This window comes from Lepidochelys olivacea, assembly GCF_965140295.1.
Source record: "Lepidochelys olivacea isolate rLepOli2 genome assembly, chromosome: 8".
Classification (NCBI taxonomy): domain Eukaryota; kingdom Metazoa; phylum Chordata; order Testudines; family Cheloniidae; genus Lepidochelys; species Lepidochelys olivacea.
Window position 1 is genome coordinate 46,431,010 of NC_140418.1, and position 21,202 is coordinate 46,452,211.

Here is a 21,202-nt window from a genome sequence, read left to right on the forward strand (position 1 = left end):
CAGCTTTGCTAATAAAACAGAGTGGTCTGATAAATTGTGAGTCTGAGTCAAACTTTGACAGTGGTTAAGCACTGAAATAAATTACCTAAGGAGGATATGGAATCTCCACCGCTGGAGGTTTTTAAGAACAGGTTAGAAAAACACCTCTCAGGGATGGTCTAGATAATTCTTAGTTCTGCCTCTGTCCAAATTAGTGTAAAATGCTACTAAAATCAGAATGCTAAAGATTTTCATCCTCTTTGTATTGTTGGAAATTTTATTTATTTAATTATTTTGCATATGCAATCTGATTGAGCCAAGCCACAGTGTTCTTATTGATGATGTTCAAGGCACGAAGACCTCCAGGAAGTTGAGTCATTTGGCAGTCCTAAACAATATATATCATGGTTTGTGGATGCCCATATTGACATAATGGACTGTCTCTAAAATGCCACCGAAATTCCGCTGCAGCACAAATTCCAGGTCCGGTACAAAACCAATTCAGAAGGCTCCATTGCCTTTGCGGTAAATCAAACCCAGGTTGACGGTGAGTGGGGTCTGAGTCAAGATAATTATTTGTTGGAAATAACTACATAAGGTGCAGGGCACCAGGAAGTGTGGCTCATCTGCTAAGGTAAGCACTACACCCGCTAGCAAGCACAAAATGGGAAAGAATCAGAAAATGAAAGTGATTAGAAACTTGTCTATACAACTTCTCTCTGTACAAAAGAGCAGCTGACTAGTCTATTTTCATAATCCAAGACAAACAATATGCAATCAGTAAACAGGTAGGGTCAATGGTGAAAGACAAATGAAACATCTGACATCTCAGCTGTAATAATCTGAGGCATTGATTGAGTTGGTAATCTCTATAGTCTCTGTTGCTCTCTGGTTCTGCATTGTCAGGGCTTCCTCAGCCAGTGGTTGATCTCAGGACCAACTTCACATTAGCTGGAGAGCAAGGGTGTATATTCTCAAAGTGTCAAGGCCAGAGGTGGTTTCCGGTGTCAATCTGATTGGGATGAGCTGGGCGGAAGAGTCTGAATTTTTCTGGAAACTGGTGAATGGTTCCAGTCATTGAAGTTATTGTCTTCTAGCAGCACATTTTAGAACCTTCACCAGCTACTCAGAGCCCTCCTTTCATAAAGCCCATTTTACATATGGGAATAGCACCTAATCTTACCCCAGGGAACCACAGTTGAGGGGAATATTTACAAATAAATAAACCAGCACAAAGGAGTGCAGGAAGGCCAAGAATTGTAAGCAAATGGAAAACGGAAGAGTGATTGGAAGAATCATCAATGACTCGAGTTCTCAGGGGCTTCAGAGTCCGGTGCCACTGGGTCAGGATGGTGTTTCTGGCTCCTACCCATTTTCCTGGTCCAGCCAGGCGATACTGGCAAGGGGTGCACGGCCCAAAGAAAACTTCCAGGGCCAGCTTGGGATCCTTCAGGAATAGCAGCAGTATGTTGGGTTTTACACCAACACATGATGCAATTTCATCCATGTAGCCAATGTAACTCGATATGATTTTGCTCTGCTTGTTGGAAAGACCCCTTCATTAGGAAATAAAATAAAGAGGTTATTGTATTTCTGGGTATATAAAAAATGCGTGACTGAAACTCCTTCCCATTTCCCTGATTCATACAAAGCTCCGTGCAGAGCAAATGGTCAGACATGCAAACCATTAAAGACATGGCTATAGAATAACACTGAAAACGTAATGCCATCATATACATCAATTTTATACCCTTCATCTTGGTTCAGTTTTGGCCACCCTATCTGAAAAAGGGAGTAGCAGAAATAAAAAAGATCCAGAGAAGGGCTATGAAAGTTAAGAGGGTTCCCCTCTGAGGAGAGTTAAAAACATAAGGGACCATATCCTCCCACCTCTGTCTGCCTGTTTTGCTCTGCTCAGGTCATTTGTCACCAGTTCATTAAGAGCTAGACTGAGATCATCTGCTCATCTCACAAGAGTTCACCGTCAGCCATTAGTTAGGTGATTTTTTATCTTGATCACTAACTTGATCTTAATTTGAACCAGAGCCCAGGTAATGAAATCTACACAAGTTATTTCATGAGTAGGTGTGAGTCACTGGGATTTGGAACACATCCTCACTCTTTCTGCATTAGGTCTTGTTGTCACGATATAAAAAAAGAGGTGTGTTAGCTCACTGGAGTTAGTGAAGAGCTTGTCTTCATTGCAAAGTTCACTTGAGTTATTACTCAAGTGTTGCTCCTCACTTGAGTCCCATTCATGCAGAAAGTGCTGCGATGCTTTTAACTTGAGTTGGTTAGTCCCTATAGGCTAAAACTCACCTTGGCACAATTTGCCATCTGCTAACACAACTACTCTGTGGTGTGGACGCAGGCTAGCTCCCCTCGAATGCCAACAGTCCAGTGCCTTCCCACAATTCCCCCGTGTGTTCAGACAGGACAGACAAGTTCTCCCACAATTCACAGAGCAACTCAGTTTACTGCAGCACAAAGAATCATGGGATATGTTCCCAGAAGTCATTGTGCCATGTATGGATGTAGACTCTGCCAGTCTAGTGCTGCAGCGCAGGGAGCAGCACAGTGTGGAGACTGAGGCTGCCTTCCTACTGGCTTGTGCTGGAGGGCCTAGCCAGAAGTTTCATGAACATGCCGGACTGGCCTCTATGTGACTTCAGAGATGGAGCAACCCTGCGGGGCAGGTGGGGAGGGAGGGGAAGGGATGTATTCTCTTTGGTTGCATGGAGGGGAAGCCATTTTCTGACTCTCCTGGTCAGAAGCCTGAAGCTGACTCAGAGGCCCCGCACTTCTCCAGGAAGCCTAAACATCCAGAAGCTGTGGCAACTCTAAGAGCTGGAAGACAACAATGCCCACAGGCCCCTTCTGCACTGGAGGCCAGGAATCAGCCATGGCTTGATTCACTTGGGACACCAACCAGCCAACTGTGAAATTACCCACAGCGATGCCAGCCTGCCCCTTGATCTCCAGCCACACTGCACAAATTGGGCCCAAGGAGACCCTGGGAATGGCCATTGTTGTAACACAGGCCAGGGATCCATTTTAGTGCCACCCCCAAGTGTGTCTCCTGATCTCCTCTCCTTCCTTAATTCCCCCTTTTCCTGTTCCAGGAAATGAACAGTTGTAATTCTTATCTGGGCATAGTTACTACACTAGTTAACTTATTCCTAGAGGTCCTAGCAGCGTGGCCACCTGTACCACCAGCCAATAGGTGGAGACACCATTCATCAGGAACCAGATCCCATTGGTCCCAAAGGGGTGTGTGTCAAAGAGTACCGAAGGAGGGAGGAACCAAGCCCTCCACTGCCTTTGGAGATCAGGGGTGCCCCAGAAGGGGGGTTACAATTGCTGAGCACAGAGCCAATGTGAGACAGCAGCTGGTGGGTTATTTCTGTGTGGCTGCTCTCACGTAAGCCAGGCTAACTTGAAAAAGAGTAACTCCAATGCAGATAACTCTGCCGTGAAGACATACTCTAATTCAAGGGGAAATGCTAGTGAGGACAAGGCAGGTTTTAGTTTTCACATGTGGCAGCAGATCGAATTAAAGTCTAGATTTTAAGTATAGCTCGACCTGCCAACTCATGTGAAAACTACAGACTTCCTTATAAGAACATAAAGGCCATACTGGGTCAGACCAATGGTCAGTCCAGCCCAGTATCTTGTCTTCTGACAATGGCCATTGCCAGGTGCTTCAGAGGGAATGAACAGAACAGGCAATCATCGAGTGATCATCCCCTGTTGGCCACTCTCAGCTTCTGGCAGTCAGAGGTTAGGAACACCCCAAGCATGACTAATAGCCACTAATGGACCTACCATCCAGGAACTTATCTAATTCTTTTTTGAATCCCCTGTTATAGTTCTGGCCTTCACAACATGCCCTGGCAACAAGTTCCACAGGTTGACTGTGCATTGTGTGAAGAAATACTTCCTTTTGTTTGTTTTAAACCTATTAATTTCATTGGGTGACCATGGTTCTTGTGTTCTGAGGAGTAAATAACACTTCCTTATCACTTTCTCCACACCAGTCATCATTTTATAGACCTGTATCATATTCCCCCTTAGTCATTTCTTTTCCAAGTTGAAAAGTCCCAGTCTTATTAATTTCTCCTCAGATGGAAACTGATCATTTTTGTTGCCCTTCTTTGTACCTTTTCCAATTCTAATATTGTTTTTATCTTCACTAGGATTTTGCCTTGAGTTAGCTCTTGCTTGAGTTAAGAACACACCTTTTTTTGTAGTGAAGACAAGGCCTCAGTCCTTGTGAAAGGGAGGCAATTGTTGAGATGATGGGTTTTGAAGGTCATAGATCAAAGTCTATAATGCCCAAGCAAATGGATCTTTAAAGATCATTCTCAGTGTCCTGGACAGTTCCATATTTTATGGTTCTCTCTAAGCCATGGGTGGCGCATGACTCCTGGATTTGGGGAGGCTGGGCCTGAGTGCCGGAAGCACTGGGTGGGCCACTGGTGCCTGGACCATGGCTCCACCTCCTGCTCCGCCCCGAGGCTCACCCCACTTGGCATCCTCCCCCCAGGTCTCGCCAACACTCCACCCCCACTGGGCCCCAGGCCCTGCTCCTGCTCGGCCCCCCTCCTCCAAGCCCTCCCCCGCCACTCACGTCTTTCTGCCCCCTCCTTCAAAGGCCCCCCCCCGCTGCTCGCGCCACTGTCCGCCTCCTCCCCCGAGCCTCTCTGTCTCTCAGGGGGTGAAGAGGCATGAACGGTGGGTGGGGGGGACCATGAGGATAGGGGAGAAGAGGCACGAGAAGCGGGAGGGTGGGAAGTGGTGGAGCGGGGATGGGAAGAGGAGCAGTGTGGGCAGGGCCATGGGGTAAGAGTGGGATGCGGGAGCAGGGCCTTAGGTGGAGTGTGGGCAGGGCCATGGCCCGGGTGCCCTTTTGGTGGTGGCACTCCTGTTCCTCAGACGTTCTTGTTAATCGTTCTGGATTTGTGCTGGAAATGGCCCATCTAGATTATCATACACATTGTAAGGAGAGTGATCACTTTAGATAAGCTGTTACCAGCAGGAGAGTGGGGTGGGGGGAGAGAAAACCTTTTGAAGTGATAAACACCCATTTTTTCATGATCTGTGTATATAAAAACATCCTCACTGCGTTTTCCACTGTTATGCATCTGATGAAGTGAGCTGTAGCTCACGAAAGCTTATGCTCAAATAAATTGGTTAGTCTCTAAGGTGCCACAAGTACTCCTTTTCTTTTTGTGAATACAGACTAACACGGCTGCGACTCTGAAACTCCAAAGGCAGTAGACTAGTGGCATGCTTCCAGAGGGAGGCACGCCACATCCTGTTTGGGGAGGCTTAGGTTCCTCTGGCCTATTATACCCACTGCCCATGGTTTAAGCCCATGAGAAGATTTTTGTTGTCATGTCTTCCCTGCCACTTTCTCCCTGAGCTGGATTCCAGGTACAGAGAGGGAAGCAGTGAGAATTGCAACATAGCCAGGAAAGCACGAGGACGAGAGTGGGCCTCCTGGAGCTCCAGCGTGGTCATGAAAGGAAATTCTTTTGCAACTTAAATGGGGTCAGCAGATAGGATCCCCCCCAGAACTATGGTGTGGTTACTAGAGGGACACTTTGTATGCAGTGTTGTAATTGCCAGAGGATTCCCCTCCAATCCTGGCGGGCATCGTTTTAACAGGCACTAGTGTAGGATGCTGCACACGCTGCTCTACCAGCAGCCTCATCAGACTGGGCTGCAATGAGAACTCTTTCAGTTTTACAGTCAGTGGTTGACTCTCACTCCTGTTTTTCCTGAACTAGAAAGAAGGGGAATCCAGGCACAGGAACCAGCTGCCATTTCTTCCTAGCCACAAGATGGTGCCACTGCTCTAGAGGAAAACATTAACTTCAGGTTTCAGAGTGGTCGCTGTGTTAGTCTGTAGCAGGGTTAGAGCCGGATCAAATAAATCCCAAACTGTTCAAAGCTCTCCTGTTTTGTTCTGTTGCAACTCGAGCCTTGGTCCAGGTCTGTCAAGAAGTTTGTGATCCCTTTGAGCTCACTCAGATCTGGTTCCCAATAGAAATGGATCTATTTTGAGTGCTACTGTGCCAAACTGGTACCATTTCTGGGTGATTTTGAATCTGTGTGAAACTCAGTTTCATTCAGTTTCAAAAACTTGGAGGAGGGCATGAATGAAACAAAAGAAATGTTTCAAATGAACTCCTGCGAGTCCAACCCCACTCTATTCAGGAGCATTGGTTAATGGCATTCTAGGGTCCTGTTAGCCACAGAAATGCATGTCTCCCTGCAATCGGAGGCATCAGTGCAGGATGTGTGGACACACCCGAGCTAGCTGGTACCAGTAGCAGTCCAGCTGTGGCAGCGTGGGCTTCAGTGTGGCCTGTACAAGCCCACCTGGCACCCTGGCTACCTACTTGGGAGGCTAAGCTGTGCTGCTGCAGCAGATTACAGCTAACACGGTATGTCTACATGTCCTGTAGTCACACCTCTGACTGCAGTGGAGACATAGCCTCTGTCAGAAGAGTTTCCCCTGACTCTCTTCGTCACCTGTTTGGTTCCACAGAAGGAGAATTAAAAGCCAAAACCCAAACAGATAGGGAAAAAATTGCACTAAAAAAGTTTTTCTATTAATCTAGCTAGTCGGTGGAAGGAGGGTCCAGTGGTCAGAGTGTTTGTCTAGAACAGGGGTTGGGCAACCTTTGAGAAGTGGTGTGCTGAGTCTTCATTTATTCACTTTAATTTAAGGTTTCACGTACCAGTAATACATTTTAACATTTTTTAGAAGGTCTCTCTCTATACGTCTATATATTATATAACTAAACTATTGTCATATGTAAAGTAAACAAGGTTTTCAAAATGTTTAAGAAGCTTCATTTAAAATTAAATTAAAATGCTGATCTTACACTGCTGGCCTGCTCAGCCCGCTGCCAGCCTGGTGTTCCATTCACCTAGGCTGGCAGTGGCCTGAGTGGGGCCTGCGGCTGGGACCCCGGCTGGCCAGGGGCCGGCAGCCAGAACCCCATACCAGCAGTGGGCTGAGTGGGGCCAGTGGCCGGGACCCCAAACTGGAGGTGGGCTGAGTGGCTCAGCCCGTTGCCATTCAGCCCGCTGCCGATCTGGGATACCGTCCCTGCCCACATACAGTGGGTACCTACCTTCTCCCTGGTTCTAGCCCCCTCTCTTCCTCTCTCTCTCTGCACTGAGCTGAGGGTGGGAGTGCACTGAACATAGGGCTGGGGGTGGAGGAGTAGACTGGGGGTTGGGGTGTAGGGCCTGGCCAAGAGCTAGAATGAGGGAGGGGGCTCAGGGTTGGGGCAGGAGGTTGGGATGTGGAGCGCTTACTTGGGCAGCTCCCATTTAGTGCTCAGGGTGGGGGTGGGAATGTGGGGGTGTGTGTGCGCAGGAGCTCCCGTTTGGTGCTCAGGATGGGGGTGGGAATGTGGGGGGTGCAAGAATCAGGGCATGGGGTGTGGGGGGTGCTGGAGCCAGGGCTGGGGTCCTGCGGGGGTGAAGGGGTCAGGGCAGAGGGCTGGTAGTGTGTGTGTGTGTGTGTGTGGGGGGGGGGGTGCAGGGGTCGTGGGGGTGCTCCCATCCCCCTGCCCAGAGCGGCTCACGGCAGGGGGCTGGAGGGGATATGCCCTGATTCCACCCCCCTTCTCCAAGGCCCCGTGTCCCTACTTCTTCTCTGCCTCCTCCCCAGAGCCGCAAGTGCGCTGCGGCTCTGCTTCGCCCCCTCCCTCACAAGGGCCATCAGCTGATCAGCGGCAGGGAGGGAGGAGGAGGAGGAGGAGGGGCAGGAACCCAGCACGCTGGGGGAAGGGGGAGCTTGCCTGCCCTGCAGCAGCAGCTGCGGACCAAGCTTCTTCAGCCTGCGGGGGTGGCAGAGACGAGTGGGCCGGGGCAGGCAGGATTTTTAATGGCAGGCTGCTGCCTGCCGGGGTCCTGGCCCCGGCCCCGCTCAGCCCGCTGGGTTCGGCAGCGGGCTGAGTGGGGCCGGCGGCTGGGACCCGGCAAGCAGCAGTGTGCTATTAAAAATTGGCTCGCATGCCGTCTTTGGCACGCGTGCCATAGGTTGCCAACCCCGGGTCTAGAACTTGAGAGACCTGAGTCTCTGCTCCTCCACACACTTTCCATGTGACTTTGGGCAAGTCACTTGGTCTTGAGGGCCCAGATCCTCAAAGGTATTTAGGCTCCTCACTTCCTGAAAGCTCTAGCTGAGGTGCCTCAATTTCCCCATCTGTAAAATTGGGATAACAGCATTGCCTTGCCTCACAGCATTGTTGTGATGATAAATACAGCAAAATACTGCAAGGCACTCAGAGGCTCTGGTGACAGGGATAGATAGAGGGGCTACCTCCCCCTGTTCAGCAGTGATGTTACTGACTGGAGCATCATGCCTTGAATATGGAATAGAATAAGTAGCATTTTGTACTGTTTGATTAGATGCTGCTGCTTCTTGGCAACTTCAGCCATCAGCCTGCTGGCAGTAGGAAGCTGGTTCAACCCTGGGAACATAAGAGAAACCAGAGAACATACTAGCATTTTTCACAGATGATCCCGAAGTCCTCAAACCAGTCAGTCCACTCTGAGCTCCTTCACTGATTACATCGGAGGCTGGACATATTTAGCAAGAGCTGAGCTAAGTATTAGGAGCCAGATCCTCAGCTGGTGCAAATCAACACCGCTCCACTGAAACAAGCAGAGCTAGGTGAGTTTACACAGCTGAGGCTCGAAGTCATGTGTCACAGAGAAGCTAGTGTGTTGATTCTTTGTGGAATTATGCTGTGTCTAGGGTCACATTCTACTAATGGCACCACAGCTAGTGGGAGGGGCTAGCTGGGACTGTACACAGGTGGCCAGCTCACACTGCCATGGTTACGCTGCTATTTGAAGCGCACCAGCTAGATCAAAGCTAGCGTGTGTACGTCTGTGCGAGCTAGGAAGTACAGCTGCAGTACAGACAAACCCTCAGTCTGCCTACCTTTAAAGACCCTTGTGGCCCAACGAGCCTGGAGTTCCGTTCCTGCCATGATGGAGCCACTTAGCTGTATAAGGCCAAGGACAACCAGAGTCGGCTTTTCCAGAGCGGGTGGGAAGATGTATTTGTAAAGGGCATACTTGCTTCTGCAGATGTTGCGAACAGACTCTTCAAGGAAGGGAAAAGAGAAAGTGTATCCGGTCGCAAAGACCACCACGTCGATGTTCTCCTCTACGGTCCCATCTTCAAAGACAGCTGAGCTTTCTGTAAACTCCTTCACATTTGGTTTTACCACAACAGCACCGCAGAGGATGCAGCTTGGCAGCTCGTCATTCACAATTAAGCTTAGGTTTGGACTGCCACATAGAAGGAAGGGAGAGAGAGAGATTCAGTGCAGTGTTTGCTCTGACATGGGGTGTGAAAAGAACCAAAGCAGAGCTGGAATTCTGGCTACACTACAATGAATTGTGAGGTGTGGAAGAGCTAATGGGGTAAGACCAGACATGGAGCAGGTAGGTGCTCAGGGGTGAGGTGTGTAGATGGGGAAATGTGGAGGGAACTTGCCCTGTTCTGTGGATAAGCAGAAGCAGGCAGAATCCAGATCTGTTTCTCCAGTACCAGCTGGGACTACCATTTGTCAGCTAGATTCTCTTTTGCACCAAGGTGTACTTCATGTAGAAGAGGACGGGGAACGGTTGGTGAGCTGGTATAGCTTCCTGATCCTCAAGGCGCTGTGGCATAAGTTAGAGCTGCCTAATTTTGCTCTAACTTATGACAGCTGGTTCTGATCCCTAGGCACCGCACTGCAACTGGGCCAGGAGGAACAGAGCTGTGCTCCATCCAACCCTCATCCCACCTGGGTTGTGGGTGGGGTGGTCAGTGGAGAAGCTGGCTGTGCTGGCTTCATGCCCACTGAGAGTCAGCTGGCCAGGTGTAGTCAGATTCCATCTTCTTCATGCTGCTCAGGCTGTGCAAAGGAGAATCTAGCCTTACAATGGTGTTTTTCATGTCAATAGTAATGTTTCTTTGAGTGGAAAGCTGAGCCAGCAACTCATGTTATGTAGACCAGTGCTACTCAAAGCGGTGGCCCGTGGACCGGTGCCGGTCTGTGAGCCATCGGCTGCCGGTCTGCGCGCACATTGGGGAAAAAAAATGGCCAGTCCCCCACATCAGATAGCTTGAGAAGCACTGCTGTAGACAACCAAAACAGCACTCAGAACTTAGTGATCCTAAATTCCTGTCACTGAGCTAGGCTGAATTTGAACTACTGACCTAGATGCCAAAGGGTCTTTGTCAGCCTCCTGAGTAGGGTTGGGCAAATCACTCATTTTTCAGTTTGGAGGTTGAACAGAAAAATTGGAAAAAAAATACTTTCAGGTTGAACTGAAACCATTTTTTCCCCCTCAACAAAACAACCCTCATCCCAAAACAGCTCCCAAAACACAGTTTCGGATTGAACAAAACATTTTGTTCAACCTGAAACAATTGTTTTCATTTTGTTTTTAGTTTTGGGGTGGGGGGGATGTTAAATGTTTTTTAATGTTCTTTTAAAATTAAATCGACATAAATTCCAAAAGAAAACCACTTTCTAAAAAGTGGAAACATTTCAATTTGAATATGCTAAAATAAAAACATTTTGATTTTTCCAAAAATTTAGTTTTTTCATTTTTTGGCCAAAACTATGTGTCAGATTCGACCCGCATTAATGAATAGTTTCAGTTGACCAAATCTGCATTTTTGCAGTGAAAAAACTTTGCATAAAAATATTCACCTCACTCTACTCCCGAGCTATCCAGTCTCCTGCCTTCTGTAGGGTAATGTTCTAAGTCCTTAAATTATAGATCCAAATGGGAGTCTGTTACACTGTTATCCAGAAGAGGCAGCTGTCAATCTGATAGATTCACACCAACGTATTACATGGAAACAAATGTGAAAAATTGCCACCATTGGCAGATAGGTGTTAAACCCTAAACTAGAAGTGCCTATGAGCACGGCAATGTAGGGCTTTGCTAGTCTGTAACTATTCCCCAAATGAAACGGGAGATTTACACTGAAAACAAAGAAAGCACCTTTTCTGAGGAATCAAACCATAATTTGCATGGTCAAACCATGTATTGAACTTCTTCATCCTCAGCAGTCTCATGAGGGCTAATGGGAGGAAGTTTTCGAGACAGTTGTGAAAGCGAGTGGTGAGCATCATGTCAAGAGGAAAGCCATGGTCTGAAATACGACTAATCACCCATGTGCCACTTCTGGTGCTGAGAAACACCTGGAAAATAATTGAGGCTTGAGAAATGTATTGCCCGGGAATCTGGTTTCCTTTTTTTTGGTTCTCACTGTCAAATCATATCTTGCATGTTTGCTAGGAGGTCTTCAGCATGGAAGGGTAGAGAGCTAACCAGAATATCCCAAGATAAGGAGGTTGGGGTAAGGAACCAGGCTCCAGATTAACAAGTCAGTTCAGTGTCTCTCTCTGACTCCTAGTGGCTGCAAAACCACCAGTTTATCTGCTGAACTGACTTGCAGAACGGTCCAGGAAATTGAAGTATATCTTTTTATAGCCCTTGATCTGAACCTCCGTGCAATTCGCAATGCCTAATCTCGGCATGTCCTCGGCTACTAATTTGTTCATGCCATTCTAATATCATCTTGCATCCTTCCTGAGGCACTTTCCAAGGGCAGTAATTAGGGCTTTTGAAGAGCTCAAGATACTAGCTAGGTTTCCTGACTTGGGGGATGGGTGGGAGAATAGTCACAGGCCCTGCTCATGAGTGCAGGACTCTCAGTGAAACCTTTGCAACATTCTGCTTTCCATTTCTTTCAAAGAAGGCTCCTTCGCAGCCTACACAAAGGATTCTGGGGCACATCTAGGACTGAAGGTGCCAGGTTGCACGTGGCTGATCTGGAAACAGCAAAGCTATTTTGGAGATGGAACTGGGTAGGTGTGAGATGGGACAAAAAAGGATGGTGGAATTAAAGGAAGAAAACTGTCAGGGAGGGAGGGGATGGTTGGTGGTCACAGGAAGAGGTGTTTTCTGTCCAGGAACCTTTGATCTACTTAGAATTCTTTGCCAATTGCATATATTCTGGTTTCAAAAGGGTAGCATGTGTCTTTGGGGCAACCCACTCTACAAGTAGTAACAGTAGATATTGTAGTTATAGTGTCGAGAGAGAAACCACGATCAGCACGGCTGGTGCTGCCCAGGATTTGATCGGCCTTTGCTTGTGGCCCACTGGACTTTTGTTACAGCCACCCCAAAGTGACAGTGTGTGTGCATGAAGAACTCAGACTCCAAATCTCTACACCGTCCCAGAGTTGTACCTGAGCAGCCACCCGACTGATCTCCGCGGCGATATCTCCTCCAGAATTCCCAACACCGAGCACAAGGACTCTCTTCCCTTGGAAACTGGCAGAGTCTTTGTATTCCCAGCTGTGGAGATACTGGCCTCTAAAGCGATTTTCTATACCTGTGAAGAAAGCAGGGAGCATCTCCTGCCATTAGATAAATGTGCTTGTTACACTGAGACAATTCTGCCTGGACAGTATTGCTTTTGACCCTTAATTCCTGTTGAATGACGCTAGTCTTCCCATTTCGTGTCCAACCATTTTTCCTTAAGTGTCAGATTCAAGTGCACTTGAGATCAATGGGAGTCTTTCCATTGATTTCACTGGGTGATGTGTGGAGCCCTGAGTACTCTGAAAGGATCCAATACCCTATCCTTCAGGGCCCCCTGGTTTTTATTCCTATGCCAAGGTAATGCCACCTTTTTAAATCTGGAGTTGCTAATACGTTGACATCAATGTTTCATTTGCATCATGCTCCTCTCATGTGGAGTAGGTTCAACTCAGGCCTGGGGGTTTACAGAGATCATGAAGTAATAACAATGAATTGTTTTAGCTTATATATTAGTATCAGAGGGGTAGCCGTGTTAGTCTTTATCCACAAAAACAACAAGGGGTCCGGTGGCACCTTAAAGACTAACACATTTATTTAGGCATAAACTTTTGTGGGTAAAAAACCACACTTACATCAAAGAAGTGGGGTTTTTTAATCCACGAAAGTTTATGCCTAAATAAGTCTGTTAGTCTTTTAGGTGCCACCGGACTCCTCATTGTTTTTCTTATATATATCAGTGCTTTCCATCATCATCCCTCAGAATCTTTGCAAATTCTGTGCTAGGTCCTCAGCTGATATATATCAGCAAAGCTCCATTGACTTCAATAGCTACATCAATTTACACCAGCTATGGATCTGGCCCTTTAGATTTTCATCTTGTCACGGGAGAAGGTGCGGCCAATTGCATGTTCCTTTAAGGGGCTATGACATCTTCCCCCCTGTGGATTCTAATCACTGCAGGTGGGGCTTCCCAAAGTGAGGCATGGCAGAAAACTCACGGAAAATGGGTCAGACTGATTTTCTCCTTAGTTGCAAAGCTATACATTTTCTCCCTGTAGATCTGGGAAGCTGTGTATTAGCTCTACTCTGCGATGTCATCCTGGTGATCCCTCAGGCAGTCAGTTTCAGTTTGTGCTTCACCTGCGTCACATTAAACCACGCTCATAGCTGGGGCTAATTAATAACCTCATTGGCAGCCTCATTAGCGAGGCAAGGGCTGAAAGGACATTAGGAATAAAATATCCTCTTACTACAGAGACCATCTCTTCTGGGCAGATCAGAAGGACACAGGCAGGGCACTGCAGGGAAGCACACAGGGAGTCATATTCCAGTCCATTAATGAATTCACCTTATTCACTAATGCTGGTATTCATCCCGCCACAGACTGCTTCGCCAGGGCTGAATTTCACCCCACAAGCCATGTAGCTTTCTGTAATATGTTCAGCTGTAAATGCAGGACTTACCAGGGAAAGAATCCAGTGGTAAATGGGGCTCTGCATAGTGGCCACTGCAAACCATAACAGCGTCAAAAATGGCCGACTCAACCGTCCCATCAGTCTCGGTGACAACATCCCACTGGCCAGTGGTGGAGAAATCTGGGCGTTTCCTTACACTGTGAACTGTGGTCTTACAGGAAACCACATGAAAATCAAAACACCATTATGGATTGTTCTTTATGGTAAATGGGTTCCATGTGTGAATGGTTAGACCCAGATCCCCAAAGACATTTGGGTTCCTAAATCCCACTGGGAGTTATGAACTCCACTGGGAGTTAGGCATCTACAGACCTTTGAGGATCTGGGCCTCAGTGCTCGGGTAAGCCTGGAAGTACAGACATTTCTTTCTTCTGTAAGTATGCAGGACCCCTGCTCCAGCCCCTTTGCACCAGGGCAGTAATGCTAAGGAGCTGAAAAGGGTAGCTGAGGGGTGTGACCTGTCACCAGACACCACAGATTAGGGCAGCCTTGAGCCTCCTTTCACTAGCACTGGGGGTCAGACTTCCAGCCTAGCTACCTCCAGGATTGGGGGAGCACAAAGGTGACATTAAATGTTAAGCCATCTTTGTCCCCACACCTCTTTGGGTCCTGCACCAAACGTAGCTTGGGCAGACCTGAAGGCCTGGCGTGTCAACTGCAGCGTTGCACACACAAAAACCTTTGACTTCCTTCTTACCTTGAAACGTATGTATCTGAGAAGGCTGAAGTGCTCGGCGTACATTCTGAAATACTCCAGGAGCCTGGAGTGGTTCATGTAGTTGGGGAAATCCTCTGGGAAGGGGAAGTCGCTGAAACACATCATCTCCTTGGAGGTGTTGGTGATCACCGATCTGTAGACGCTGATCCTCCCAGCTTCCTGTGTCAAATGCAAAATACGCAACATGTTGTCAAAAAGTGACTGATTGAGAGGGAGTTGCTTGACTTGGGTCATCAAAGCAGGGTTCAACAGCCCACTGGTACACAGAACAGACACATGGGTTCCACACCACCACCTCAGGACTTGTCTACACTGGGAAGTTATTCCAGAATAAGATAGGGGGTGAATTCATCGGAGCACCCATGGAGTCGGCACCTGGGCTGGAGCGCCCACAGGGAAAAATTGATGGGTGCTCTGCACCTACCGGCAGCCAAGCTCCCTGCCCTGCCCCCCCCACCCCAGTTCACCTCCGCTCCGCCTCCTCCCCTGAGCGCACCACATCGCCGCTTCTCCTCCCAGCGCTTGCCGCCACAAAACAGCTGTTTCATGGTGTAAAAAGCTCGGGGAGAGAGGGAGGGAGAGAGGAGGAGCGGGAATGCAGCACACTCAGGGGAGGAGGCGGGGAAGAGGTGGGGCTGGGGCGGGGATTTGGGGAAGGAATCCAGTGGGGGCAGGGAGGGGGAAGGGTTGGGGCAGGGACTTTGGGGAAGGGGTTGGAATGGGGGCGGGGCAGGGGTGGAGTTGGGGCGGGGGCAGGCGGGGGGGTCAAGCACCCACTAGTGCCAGGAGAAGTTGGCGCCTATGGGTGAATTTAAAGGGCTATAGCTGTTCTGGAATAACTCTATGTGGACACTCTTATTTTGGAAGAAGAGTGCCTTTTCTGGTTTAGCTTAATCCACTTTCAAAGTGGATTCAGATAACACAGAAAAAAAAAACCCAACAACAAAAACAAACCAGACATGCTTATTCCAGAGTAAGTGTGTCCATATGGGGAGCTATTCCAGAATGTTTTGGGGTTTTTTTTGCAGTAGCTACTCTGGTCAATTTCCCCATGTAGACAAGCCCTCAATCTCCTCATATCCCTGTCTTTATAATGGTGTTACTGAGGGACTGGATACACCTGATTTCCAGACTCTGGTGCATTGCTCCAGTGTAAGTACTGACTTTACTGGGGAAGAGTAGATACATGTATGCCAGAGACTATGGCTCTTGTCATTCCATCTCCTTATCCCTGTGAAGTCAGAAAGGGAAGCCCAATGAGTCAGGTCTGAAAATTTGCCTAGGTCCATGGGTACAGTCTCTTCCTTGGCTGCAAATGTAAACTATGGTAATATTCAAAACAACACATAGCCTGGTCCAAAATAAACACCTTGTTAAGAAGTCACTGGATAAGGAAATCCCACTCACTGTGAACCTCCAGAGGCCCCCGATGTCATGACTTTGCTCAAAGCAGGTGGGCTCCAGCCCCTCATCCAGACAGCACTTGATGGAGGCCAGTCCACTGGACCCAGCTCCAATGATTGCCACCCTCTGGACCATGCTGTGCTGTATCAGGAGAGAGTCAAGTTGGTGTCAACGTCAATGTCACAGTGCCTCGCATTGTGAGAGCTTAAGCTGGAGTACAGCAGGGAAATAAATGATTAAGTAGCTGGAATTTCTGCAGCTCAGTAAAGGACAAAGGTTAATACATAGGTTCAAATTTGTATTGCTGTGCTGCTGCAACAACAGGGATTTTTCAGGGCAGGGAGTAGGGCCGGCCTTAAGGAAAATGGCGCCCTGGGTGAACTTGTATTTTGGTGTTCCTGGCCCCCATGGGCAAGGTGCTCCGCCCCATTGCCCCTGGCTCCTGTGGGCTCCCGACCCCTGTAGGCTCCCCACCCCCCAGGCCCCTGCTGCCTCCTTCAATGCTTAATTTGTATTGGAAGAGGTGCCGTGACTCAGCCCCAGCAAGCCCCTGCACAAATTAAGAACTGGCCGGGTGGCTGGAGAGTGGTGGCGGCTGGCTGGGCGCCTAGCTCTGAAGTGTCAGCAGCAGTGGAGAAATAAGGGTGGCATGGTATATGGTGTACTGCCACCCCTACTTTGTGCTGCACTGTTCCTTCTGCGCCCCTAACTCCTTTGCTCCCCTGAGCCCCTAACCCCTGCTGCGCCCATGTGGGGAAACTGACCTGGATACATAGAATGGCTGGCATTGCTGCTCGCTCCCACCTCAAATGCTGCTCCTCTGTGCCCCCCTAAGGGGCTGTGAGCAAGAAGCAATGTCAGGGCTCTCTGAATCCAGATTACTTTCCCCACCTGGGCTGCATAAGGGGAGGGCAGCAGCTCCTGATGCTCGCTTCACAGCACAGCCCAGGTGGGGAAAATGACCTGGATGCATGGAGTGCTTGATGTTTCTCTTCACTCTCCCCCCCTTCAGACACCTAGGGAGGAGTTGGGAGAGCAGTATCTGTGCATCACCACTCGTCCTCCCTCCCCATTGCGCGGGGAGGAAGCAGGGAGAAATCCGGGCACTCCCCCACCCCATGTGTTGCCTCTGTGAGTTTGTGGCGCTCCCATGCCAGCCAGCAGTCTGTGCTTCTGTACTGCTGCATGGAACCCCCCTGACCACAGCGCCCTGTGCTCAGGTGGCCCACCCCTAAGGCTGGCCCTAGCAGGGAGAATGTCCTTAGGACTAAAGGCAATGCCCATCTGTGACTAACAACTGTGGTTAACTTAACACCCCTGCTTTTCAGCAGCACCAGGCACTGGTGTCTTTTAAACCCTGACCAAAATGTTCAAGTCTGGCTTGCCTGAAGTCAGCCTCTTGAATCCGTAAGTGGGCCCGGCAGCAAACTAAGATTTATGGATGACAAGTATCAGGGATAGCCGTGTTAGTCCGTATCCACAAAAACAACAAGGAGTCCGGTGGCACCTTAAAGACTAACAGATTTATTTGAGCATAAGCTTTCATTGGTAAAAACCCCACTTCTTCAAATGCATGGAGTGAAAATTACAGATGCAGACACAAATATACTGACACATGAAGAGAAGGGAGTTACCTCACAAGTGGAGAACCAGTGTTGACAGGGCCAGTTTGATCAGAGTGGATGTAGTCCACTCCCAATAAGATTTATGGATGAAATCCTGGTCCCACTGCAGTCAAAAGCAAAACTCCCATTGATTTCAATGGGGCCAGGATTTTGCCCCATATGGCCAATTGCTAAAATTATGTTTGAGGACTCATGCGAAAGGCAAAGGGGTGGAAGCTCTTTTGTGGAGGAAAACCTTCCCAGGCACTTTCAGACCCAGCCACCAACTCAGGGGATGAAGTCGTCATTGGGGTGAGACATGGACATTAAGATCCAGTGACAGTTTGGAACTGCTCTGCAATAATTTATGAATGCTGTAGGTTGACCTGGTTATTGGCATGGTCACTGTAGGAAGATAGTGGGTTAGTCTAATAGGGGCCTGTCAGAAAAGACAAGCAGAAAGAGCAAGAATGGCTCAGGATAAGCCACCCCTCAGTAAACAATTAAGGGCTGTTAGAATCAATGCCCAAACTATTAGCTTTGAAGATTCGGCCTCCTGGCAACCTATAGAACTGGTTGGGACCATGAAAGGAAAGGGGTCATGAGTACAGAAGACCAAAGAAACTTTCTCTCCAGGCTGGAGTAGTAGTTGTTTGAGAGAATCTGACTGAGAGCCAGTCACCCGCTGAGGGGTGCCTGAGGAAGTGAAGCCTGCCTAGTGTAACCGGGGTAATGGTCTCGCTATTGTGGGGAACTTTCCTGGTTTCTGCACTACCCCAGTGAAATGGGCTAGTGAAAGGATCTGAGTCCTCGCTCCCACTCCCTTCACCCAGAGGCCTGCCTGACCTCAAGGGCTCCCCTTTCACTCTCCTGTGTGGCAGAGTCCATGTAACCCCAACAAGGCTGGGCCCAGAATTCCTGTGAGGCTTGACCCCCAATTGTGTCGTGGTCACTCAGGATAGGGGCTACGGTGTCCCCATGCCAGGGTGCTCTCTCCTCACTGGCTGCTTCCCTGACACACTCAGCACTGCTCTAAGTTTAAACCAAATACAATTAAAGAGCAACTGGAAGAATGGAAACAGTTAAAGGAAGCAGGCCCCTCATGGGCACTGGGAACACCATGAATAGCAGTGTCTGGGACATAAGGAAAGTTCAGTCCATTCCTCACACCTCCCAGGACTCCCTACCAGGCCCTGGCGGTGCTGTGGGGATACCACAGATCAGAGACTGCTCTGGTGGTGGATACATGCTCTCAGGCTCTAACGAGATCCTTCTTCCCAGCATCGGCCCTCCCATCCAGGGGCATGTCCCCACTCCGACTCCAGCCTCAAGGCTTCTTGGGCACTCCAGCCTCTTCTGGGCCCTCACTGCCCAGGGTCCCCCATCACCCTCCTCAGCTGCTCGCCTCTCTCCGCTCCAGTGTTACTTGTGACCTGTCCGGTGGCCGCTCTCTGGCTCTGGGGCTCCCACTGCAGCTCAGCCCTGGCTCACCCTTGGCGTGGCTGGTCTGTGCTGCCCCAGCTCCTGGCTGCTCTAGCTCCCTCTCTGGCTTACTTCTGCCTCCAGCTCAGCTCTGGCCCCCACAGCTCAGTACTGCTGCTGCTGCCTCCAGCCAAGCTCCAGCTGCTGCTATCTCCTTGGCTCTGCTCTGGCAGCCCCAGCTCACACGGAGGGGGACCAGGCTCTTGACTCACTCTTTGGCCTGCTCACCCTGTCAAGCTGGCTGATTTGGAGAACAAGCTTCTCCCCAGTGGCCCTGGGGACTATCAGTCTCAGGATCCTGAGTCCTCTTTGGCCCTTCCCCTTTCTCCTGGTGTGGGAGAGGGTCAGCCAAAGTCTCACTAATCCACTAAGTTCCAGTAGGGGGCCAGCAACCCCAACATTAGGTTACCATCCACCACATAGGTAGGAGAGACTGCCAAGATGGACGTGCGGAGGCTGTTTTCAATCCTCTCTCTCTCGGGTCTTTGTTCCTGCTGCAAAACAGACGATGCTTTGGGTGAAGCCAATGCTCTGACTGTACGAACACTGGTCACAGATTCCCAAAGGGAAGGACCCCGGGTGCTGAACCTAGTTGGTCCTGTTGCGTAAACATGGTTGTCACACAGGGTGCTGTAGCCTAGTGCCCAATCTCAAGAGTGGGTAAAGTGGCTGAATCCACCCCAGGAGTGGTGAAGGCAGGAAGCCTGGTGCCTGAGGGGATGCACTCGGAGAGACCAGAAAAGTAAAAGAGCGGCAGCCAGTCCTGTAATTGGGATATTATCTAGCTCTCAAACTATCACCCGTGTGGAGTAGGCGGTAATCTCCTGGAATGCATTTGCCTGCCTTGATAATAGGAGGTCGTTAGCTAACCAGGACTCCTGTATTAGGCAATAGGATAATGGATTCCGACTGGAATAGCAGGGTGTATTTTACACTTAAAACAAGACACACTTGCACAGCAGGAAGCCGGCAAGGACAGACTGTCAGCTGCGACCAGTGTGGGGCACAGGAGGATCGTTGCTTATAAGAGAATGAAAAGGTTCCTGTAACGACCCCTGGAAGTAGGCCATCACGGGGCGGCCTTGGGTCCAGGCAACCCCAAGCAGTGTTGAGTGTTTAAGTTTGTTTTCTGTTTGTCCTCTTGCTTGTAACCAGTGGTGAGCTGGAGCTGGTTCGCACCGGTTCGTGTGAACCTGTTGTTAAATTTTGAAGCAGTTTTAGAACCAGTTGTTAACCTGCTTCCCTGCAGGGGACGCTGAGGCTTTGATAGGCTCCGGCCGGGAAGTGATGTAATTCTTCCTCCGGCCCTGGGGGCGCTGCGCTGCAGGAGCCATGTGGGCTGCCGCCTGGCCCTGGGCACGAGCCCTGTTGCTGCTGCTCCCCTGGCCCTGGGGCTCCCGATGCTGCCTGGTGGGTCCCCGGCTGCTCTGCTGGGCCTGGGTTGCATCCTGCTGCTCTCCCTGTGAGTACCCGCCACCCTGCCCGCAGCCAGCCCCTGCCTCCAGCCACCCCCGCACCCCCTGCCTGCAGCCAGCCCCTGCCGCACCCCCTGCCCTGCCCGCAGCCAGCCCCTGTCTCCAGCCACCCCGCACCCCCTGCCTATATAAGAGAAAGACCCCAAAATTGGGACTGTCCCTATAAAATTGGGGCATCTGGTCACCCTAGCACACCCCCAGGGAGTGGTGGGGACCCACACATGTGAAACGGAGCTCATTTCTAGTTCAGGCCCATCTTTTTAAAAAAGAACTTTAGGCAGGGTTAACATACATCCATATTTTCCTGGACAGGTCAGGCTTTTTGGTTCTTAAATCGCCATCTGGGAGGCGATTTAAATTCCTCCCGGGAAAATACGGACATATGGTAACCCTGTTGGTACAAAAAATACATACTGGGGCACATCCCTTAAATCAGAACTTTTTATAGGGAACCAGTTGTTAAGATTTTGGCAGCTCATCACTGCTTGTAACTCTCTACATAAAACTTGTTTTTAGGAAAGAAAAACTGGCTTGTCTTGGACAATTTACACAGTCTTCTGTCTGAGGAGAGAGGACTCCTCAGGGACCCTCATGCAAAGGCCTGCAAGTTAACAACATAAGCACCTCCCCTCATTTCAGTCCAAAAGAACGGGGAACATAGGAGTGAGATGCAAAAGGCAAAAGTAGCAGAGAGGA

The 21,202-nt window shown here is 49.5% G+C and overlaps 1 protein-coding gene across 5 annotated transcripts in view; it reads right to left on the reverse strand.

The window, feature by feature from the left end:
* Positions 1 to 236: 236 nt before the first annotated feature.
* LOC311525165 (dimethylaniline monooxygenase [N-oxide-forming] 4-like) overlaps positions 237 to 21,202 on the reverse strand; it is a 28,678-nt gene continuing 7,712 nt past the window's right edge. For 3 of the 5 annotated variants that reach the window (XM_084637026.1, XM_084637028.1, XM_084637029.1), the window contains exons 2-9: positions 15,949 to 16,086; positions 14,521 to 14,700; positions 13,812 to 13,974; positions 12,273 to 12,418; positions 11,020 to 11,219; positions 8,954 to 9,306; positions 8,405 to 8,477; positions 237 to 1,535 (exon numbers count right to left, since the gene is read on the reverse strand). In XM_084637026.1, the coding sequence (XP_084493152.1) occupies positions 1,106 to 1,535; positions 8,405 to 8,477; positions 8,954 to 9,306; positions 11,020 to 11,219; positions 12,273 to 12,418; positions 13,812 to 13,974; positions 14,521 to 14,700; positions 15,949 to 16,086 (1,683 nt within the window). In that variant the 3' untranslated portion in view covers positions 237 to 1,105. Of the gene's footprint in view, positions 1,536 to 8,404; positions 8,478 to 8,953; positions 9,307 to 11,019; positions 11,220 to 12,272; positions 12,419 to 13,811; positions 13,975 to 14,520; positions 14,701 to 15,948; positions 16,087 to 17,330; positions 17,461 to 21,202 lie in introns of all 5 variants that reach the window. The other 2 variants (XM_084637030.1, XM_084637027.1) reach the window with 2 other exon arrangements.